Here is a 7,726-nt window from a genome sequence, read left to right on the forward strand (position 1 = left end):
TGTTGGGTATAAGCTACTAAGTTCTAGGAGGAGGAGAAGATTCTGACATACCCTGGGGCCTCCTTCATAGCCTACTTATCTCCAGGATCTCGCAGGCACGAGTTTGAGGAGGAAGTTAAACTTCAGCCAGGACTAATGATTATGAATGCAGAGAAGTAAACACTGGGCAGCATTCTTAATGTCCCTTGTGGTATGGAGAACAGAACTGCTCAATATGTCTAATATAAAGGATACAAAGCAGAGCTTGACGCCAGAATAGATGTCATGTCTTTCTTCTGAGCTGGGAAACCAGCGATTTGAGTGTGACGGAAGATAGGTTCCTTACAGTCCTTACATCAAAGTGCCAATGTAACCCTTCTGTGTTGAAGCCTCTTAAAGAAGCTTCAGGACACGCTAAGGAGGAGGAAGCCCTTCCTCCCAGGTGGCTCTGAAGAGCAGGGGGCGGGGCTGGAGTGGCTAGTGCACACCTGAGAAAACCTCAGTGCTGGGCAGAGCTCTCCCTTCCGGGCTGAGGACCCTGTTGGGCCTGGCCTGGGCCTAGCAGTCAGCAAAGAAGGTGTGTGGCTGCTGGCCAGGCACAGCGGTCCATGCTTGTAAGTCCAGCCACTCTCAAGACAGAGACCGGGAGGATCATGGCTCATGATCCTCAAAAAGTTAATGAGACCCTATCTCAAAAAAACAAGGTAGATGGTGGCTCATGTCATGTGGTCCCGGCTACACGGGAAGTGTAGGTACGATTGCTGTCCTAGGTCAGCCCAGGCAAAAACTTGTGACAAGAGAGCTAGGGGCATGGCTCAAGTGTAGAGCCCCACTCTACTATCACCAAATAATGCTAATAATAATAACAATAATAACTCATTACTGTTTAGGGGATCCAGAGGGTCCTGTGGGCAGTGTGGGCTTGGGCTGGAGGACATTGATGGGCCAAGTCTATTAAGATGCTGTTTCTGCAGCAACTGCTGCTGCATTCTCTAAATAGAAGCATCTGGAAAGACAAACTCTCATTTCCTCTAATACGTCTTATTCTGTTGCTGTTGCTACACTGAAAAACTTGAGGCTGGGTATTTATTCGAAAGTAGAAGGTGATTTGGGTCTGGGTTTGGGAGAGCTCAGGTCTTTCCCCCTTCTTACCAACTCATTAATGACAAGGGTCCCACACTCCTGACCGCAGGCAACCCTGATGGCCTCCCAACACGGTTCCCTCTGACTCAGTTACCTGGGAGTTGGGGGACATGGGTCACGGGCCTCTGAGAGATATGCAAGCTGTGGCCGTGTCCATCCTCACAGCTTCAGCGAGGGCGATTCTGGCTCTGGCTGTCCAGTGAGGTTTGCAGGGCTTGGGCACTATGGCCTCAGCTGACCCTTCCCTGGCCTGGACACAGCACTTACCCTGTGCCTTTGCTTTCAGATGGGAAAGTGAGGCTCCAGAGAAGGTGTCCTGTGACAGGCCTCGTTTTGGAAGCTGCCTCAGGGAAGCCCCCGGAGCCCAGGCCCGAGCGTTTGTTCCTACACGCCAGGCTCTAAGTCGCTCTGCATTTGCAGGTGTCATGGAGGAAAAACGATTATAAACTTCCAGACCTTTGTCTGTTTGATGTATCTCCAAGCTGAAGCTTTCTTTTCCTGGTCCTGGGGCTTGAACTCAGGGCCTGGGTGCTATCCCTGAGCCTCTCTCTGCTCAAAGTTAGAGTTCTACCACTTGAGCCACACCAGCACTTCTGGCTTTTATGAGTAGTTTATTGGAGATAAGAGTCTCACAGGGCTGGCTTCAAACAGTGATCCTCAGATCTCAGCCTCCTCAGTAGCTAGGATTATGGACATGAATCACCATCGCTGGACAGGACATATTTTTTATATGAGCAGATAAAGTGCTGTCATATGATCATTCACATCTTGAGCAATAAATAAAGATGATTTCCCCCAGCCCTCCCCCACACCAGGATGACTGAAGCTCTTAAAACTGGATGTTTTTGCAGGATTGCCAGTGGGTTTATGTCTGTATTTCTAGCTATTCAGGAACGTGAGATATACAGGTTCAAAGTTCAAAGCCAGGCCAGGCAGAGACTTCCTATCCAAAATAGCCAGCAAAAAACAGACTGGAGATGTGGCCTAAATGTCGTGTCAGCTGAATGAGCAAGCCAAGTAACTGAAAGGCCATGACCTGGGTGCTGGTGGCTCACACCTGTAAATCTAGATACTCAGGAGGCTGAGATCTGAGGATCTTGGTTTGAAGCAGCCGAGGCAGGAAAGTCTGAGATTTTTATCTCCAAGTGACCATTAAAAAGCCAGAAGGGGCTGGGCAGAAAATTCCATGTGACTCATATCTCCGATAAATCACTCAGAAAACTGGAGGTGGTGCTGTGGCTCAAGTGGTAGAGCTCTTGCCTTGAGATGAAGAACCGAGGGATAGTACCCAGGCCCAGAGTTCAAGCCCCATGACCAAACAAACAAAAACTAGGTACACAAGGTATAGAAATTCTCTTCTGGTTACAATAGCTACAACACTGAGCTCCAGAGACCCTGGGTTGCAAAACTCGAGGTGATGATGCAGAGATTAGAGGCGTTCCCTGCGGTAGTTGCAGGCACTGTGGGGCTATGGGAGCACCAGCAGGCACGCCTCGAGGAGGAACCAGAGGCTCCCGAGCATCAGCCAGGCCCCTCTGGGTCGGCCCAGGACGACGGGCCACAGACAGCAATGCATACGGTTGGCTTGGGTGCCCAGTGGCATCCACCCGGCTCCCTCAGGGCGCTTATGTGGGAGGCTTGTCCCCAGCACTGGGGGCTTGACCACCACAAGTGACCGAGGTGTCTGTGGACCAAACCACCTCACGAGTGCTACTGTTCACTCACACACAGGGGTCTACAACAGGATGATGCACACATACCTGAGGTGTGCCACGATTAAAAACGAAGATCAATAGCTCTCATAGAAAAAGAGGTTTATTGAGATCTTCGAGTTCTCTAGACACTGGGCAACACTGGACATGGTCCAGCTCAGGGCTGAGCTGCAGAGCCAGAGGCTCCAACCTCACTTAGGATGACAGGATGGGATGGGACCGGACAGGACGGGACGGGATCGGACGGGACCGGACAGAACGGCTGGTCAGAGGACTTTGTGCTTTGAATCTTTCTCTCATCTCAGGCTGTGACTGCAGTCTTCGGAGGCCCCTGGGGACCTGGGGTTCTTTGCAGCTCCTGCCAGCTTCTGGGCACAGCACAGGACGGCAGGCTCCGAGCAGGCCAGTGCCACTTTCCCCAAGCCCCAGCTTGTGTGCTAGCAGGTGGCCAGGAGGCGCTGGCCCAAGCCTCTGGCTGTGGCTGGGAAAGACAGCGCCAAAGCTCATCAGCAAAGCTCATCCGCCTCCCCGCCTGAGCAGACCACAGAAGCCTGCGGCTAGGGATGCCCTACAAAACGGAACCACAGTATTGGCCAAAAATATTTTTTTTAACAACACTTGAAATAATTTACAAAAAGCTACAAAACCTATCTTTATCAGGACACATCTGTTAAATAAAAACGTAATTTCAAGTTAACATACATACACACGGGGCTACAAGAAAGGACTCTCTGGTTTCCGCTCTTTCACCACCAGCCGCTTTCCCACCTAGGTGCAGACCTGTGCAAACACGCACGCACATGGTGGTGCCGCTTCCCACCGAAGTGACAAGATCTGGGGCTCCCATCACAGCTTGAGGGCTTTGCCCTTTACCACCGCGCCGCTTCCTACCGAAGTGACAAGATCCGGGGCTCCCATCACAGCTTGAGGGCTTTGCCCTTTACCACCGCACCGCTTCCTACCGAAGTGACAAGATCCGGGGCTCCCATCACAGCTTGAGGGCTTTGCCCTTTACCACTGCGCCTCCGCCAGTGCCAGGTGTCGCTGTACTCACTGGCATCGCTGCCCAGGGCCTCCAGGTCCTGCTGGTCCCCGTCGCCCGCGAGGTGGCCGTACCTCAGGTCTGAGATGTCCTCCCCGGAGCCCAGGCTTCTGCAGTGCAGGCGGAGCTCTCCCTGTGCCCTCCTGTTTGGCCGGGGCCCGCTGTCCTTCATGAGCAAGTACGGGCTCCCAAACACAGGGCTGTGGCCGACCTGGGTCTCCCTGAAGGCCGAGAAGGCTGGGCTCTGCAGAGGCAGGCCCAGGTGGGGACTGAAGAGGCCGGCCTGCCTGCCCCCCCAGGAAATGCTCTTCCCAAAGTGGACCATCTGGGTGGAGAGCCGAGGAGGGAAGCTGGCGAAGGGCAGGCTCCTCCGGGGGCCCGGGGTGCAGCCACTCCGGCCCCTCGTGGGCCCCTCCGCCCCCTTCCCTTTCAAGCTCCCGGGGTCACCTGTCCACGGGGAGCCCCGACCTTCTGCGCTCAGTGTCCAGGGGCTGGAAAGCCTGCTCTGGTGGGCAAAGTCACTCCAGGGGAGGGTGAGGTCAGCCTGGGGTCCTGGGCTGGGGGTCAGCAACGTCCCGCTGCCATAGTTCAGGTGAAAGATGCTCCCGGTGCCCGCAGCCTCGGTGGTCATTCTGGCACAGCTAGGCAGCTGGCCGAAAGCACTTTCGGCAGCGGCCGGCTCGGCCCCTCGCGGGCTCTGGTCTCTGTGGTCACCAGTGTTCCTCTTGCCCCCGGAAGGCGTCTTGGCAGAGGCGTTCCCACTGCCACCCCTGGGCAGTGCTGCCTCACATCTGCCCAGGGCAGCCGGTGGGCGGGCGGCTTGCTCTGCATGCGAGGCTCCCTTTCCACCCTGGACACCTAGGCTGGCAGCACTCTCTGCCCCAGCCCGCTCCATGCCCCAGCCTCCTGCAGTCAGCAGAGGGCCCGCCCTGGCTCTCTGGCTCCGGGTTCGTATCCCAGGCTGCGGTGCCGGCTCTTTCCTGCATAGCACCTCTGGCCTGGCCAGGCCCCCTGGTCCCAGAGCAGCATGACTCCCTGGCTGAACGCAAGTGCTCACACACTCCTTGGCCTTTTCTGCCAAAAACTTCCTGATCTCCAGCTCGATGCTATCGTCACTGTCCACTGAGCTGTCCTCGGACAGGGAGCTGGGGTTGGAGGCTGAGGGAGGGCCGAGGCTGGCTTCCATGTCCCAGGAAGGCATGGTCCTGTGGGGGGTCCTTCCTGTCTGGAAAGCCAGCGCTGCAGCCTTGGCCCCCGAGCCGCCAGCCTTGGTTCTCTCTGCTGTGCTGCTGAAGGCTCGTGACATTGGAGCCCCCAGACCTGCCCCGCTGGGGCCTCTGGACCTGGACAGACAGCTCCTCAGCACCTGTGGGCTCCCGTCTGCCCAGTCTCTGGGGAGCCCACAATGCTTATCCACAAAATGCGTCTCCGTGGTGCTAAACCTGACCTTCTTCTTGCCCACAGCCTGGGGGTCCCTCCACCTCTTCTTCAACTTCTGCTTGGATCGTAACAGGTCCTTGATGGCCGTGTCCAGGTCCTCATCACTGTCTAGTGAGCTACTCTTGTCCTCAGAACTCTCTTTCTCTCTGACGCTTCCACCCTTGTCTGCCTTCCTGGTGTTCCCGAAGCCTGGAGCCGCATGCGAATCAATGAGCCCAACTGTCCTGGAGGGGACAGACTGGCTCTTGGCCTCGTTCTGCCCTGCTGGGGCCTTGCTGGCTTTGGCCTGGCTGGCCGAGTCCTGCCCTTCGCAGCCAGGCTCAACCACCGTCTGGCTATGGCTGCCACTCTGGGCACTGTCTACCGGGTCCCTGGTTTTCTTGGGTGTGGTTGGCCTTGGGGCACTGCCCCCTCCACCTCTCCGCTTCCTTTTGCAGCCTCCAGGCTGCTCAGGTGGTTTAGAGAGAAGGGTTGTGGTGGGGCCAGCCCGGGCTCTGGGGCCCGGTGGTGACGGCGGGTGCTGGGCAGGCTGTGGATTCCCCACCTGTGCCTTGAGAGCCAGAAACGTCCGGATCTCCTGCTCTATGCTGTCGTCGCTGTCCACTGCGCTGCTGTCGCCACCAGAGTGGGCCGGGGTGGCTGGGGCACAGAAGAGTGGGCCCCTGGGGAAAAGCGGGTCGCCGCCCTGCCCGAAAGCCGGCAGGATGGTCTTGGAGATGTCCAGGATCGCCTCTGCACACATCAGCTCGGCGGATGCCTCCGCCTGGCACGGGGCCTGCTCTGCAGACTCGCTCCTGCTGGCTGCGTGTCCTGGAGGTACAGGGGCTTTGGAGGGGTGATCGGGGTCAAGCCCCCCCGGCACACCGACGGCCTTGGGGGCTGCTGGCTTTTTCTTGCTTGGGGTCCTCCCGTGGGCCTCCAGCACCGGACTCGGCAGGGTGCTGCCCACACCGCTGGCAGGGGTGTTGGGCCCCCTCTCCTCTCTGAGAGGGGCTCTGGGCGGTGGGTCCCCGCTGGCTTCCTTCCTGGTCTTCTCCAGCTGGTACAGCTGGATGGCCTCCTCAATGCCATCATCGCTGCTAGAGTCCGAGGCCTCTGGCACAGAGGCCACACTCCGCAGTCGCCTGCCTCTGCGGGCAGCACTGGCGTTCCTCCTGGCCCTGCCCCGCTGCTGTGCCGCCTCTGGCCTGGGCACGGCCAGCCTCGTGCGGCTGGGGCTGTCAGGCTCCTCGGCCTTGGGCTGAGCGTTCGCCTTCGCCAACCGGGGATGCTTCCGGAAGACAAACTCCTTGTAGGCTCCTGCGGGGTCCTGCCTGGGCGCCGTCCTGGGGGGAGGCTCCCTGCAGGGTTTAAGTCTGGTGGCAGCACTGTCACCGGGCTCTGTGTTCCCATCTACAGGCCCCACACCTTTTTTGTTCTCGTGTTGTCTCTTGTCATGCAGAAACTGCTCGATTTCTGCCCGGATGCTCTGCTCGAAGGAGTCCTCACTGCTCACGCTGCCTGGAGAGGTGGAACCCTGGCCGGCCCCCGCAGAGCTGCCAGGGGTGCTGACAGAGCTGGGGGCCCGTGTGGGAGGGCTGAGGGGAGGCGGGGCGGGCCAGGGAGGAGGTGCTGAGGGGCTGGGCTGAGAAGCCCCGCTCTTGGCCCTCAGGTACTCCTGGATGGCCTCCTCGATGCCCCGGTCGACGGAGTCATCGCTGTCCGAGTCCAGCACCGAGGGGTCAAGGTGCACCGCTTCCTCCCGCCCCAGAGGGCCACCGTCAGCAGCAAGGCCACAGGTAACAAACACAGGCTGCTCCCTGTGCATGGCAGGGCCGGCCCCCAGCCCTGGCTCTGCTCGCTGGTCCCTCTGCGTGGCACGCCCATCGCTCATGCCCCGCAGAGGCTCCTCACGTGGCAGCGAGCTGATGATCATGCGCACTCCAGCGCTGACCGAGGCTCGGGTGGGGAACTGGAATCCTCCAGGCGGGCCAAAGGCCTCCCACCTAGACTGGAGCGGGACCACTGGAGGGGCGTTCATGAGGAACATCCTAGCAGAGGGACAGGGTGTGCAGGTGCACCCTGCTGGCTCTTTCCACCACTTTCACATCCTGGGAGGACAGAAACCACAGTGGCGCGATGCGTGTGACAAGCCCGCTTCGTGTGGGGACCTGGCTGGCGGCCACCAAGAACAGCCTGCCTGGCCTTCCACCCCGTGGCCCGCTGGCTGGGGCTCCTTGGGCAGCTGGCTCATGTTTCCTGTGCTTCAGTGTCCTCTGCTGTAAATGCAGTTTGTCCTCTCTTGGGCCAGGACTCAGCGGAGGCTCAGTAAGACAATACTTCCAGAACTTTGCACCTGGAGGAGTGTGCAGCGTCACAGCCCCAGCTCTGCCTTCCCCTTTCCGGCCTGCAGCTTCTCCGTCAGAGAACA

The 7,726-nt window shown here is 58.5% G+C and overlaps 1 protein-coding gene across 1 annotated transcript; it reads right to left on the reverse strand.

Annotated features, from left to right (window-relative positions):
• Positions 1-2,919: 2,919 nt before the first annotated feature.
• Positions 2,920-7,401, reverse strand: Ppp1r26 (protein phosphatase 1 regulatory subunit 26). Its single transcript, XM_042681184.1, has one exon. It carries the CDS (start codon positions 7,343-7,345, stop codon positions 3,752-3,754), a length of 3,594 nt encoding a protein of 1,197 aa, XP_042537118.1. The 5' UTR covers positions 7,346-7,401; the 3' UTR covers positions 2,920-3,751.
• Between the last annotated feature and the right edge of the window lie 325 nt (positions 7,402-7,726).

The sequence above is a fragment of the Dipodomys spectabilis genome, unplaced genomic scaffold, assembly GCF_019054845.1.
Source record: "Dipodomys spectabilis isolate Male_0828 unplaced genomic scaffold, ASM1905484v1 ptg000067l, whole genome shotgun sequence".
Classification (NCBI taxonomy): Eukaryota; Metazoa; Chordata; class Mammalia; order Rodentia; family Heteromyidae; genus Dipodomys; species Dipodomys spectabilis.

What these genes read in the sequence shown, in the direction of transcription:
- Ppp1r26 (XM_042681184.1), bottom strand. Translation starts at nt 7,345, where the DNA reads ATGTTCCTCATGAACGCCCCTCCAGTGGTCCCGCTCCAGTCTAGGTGG.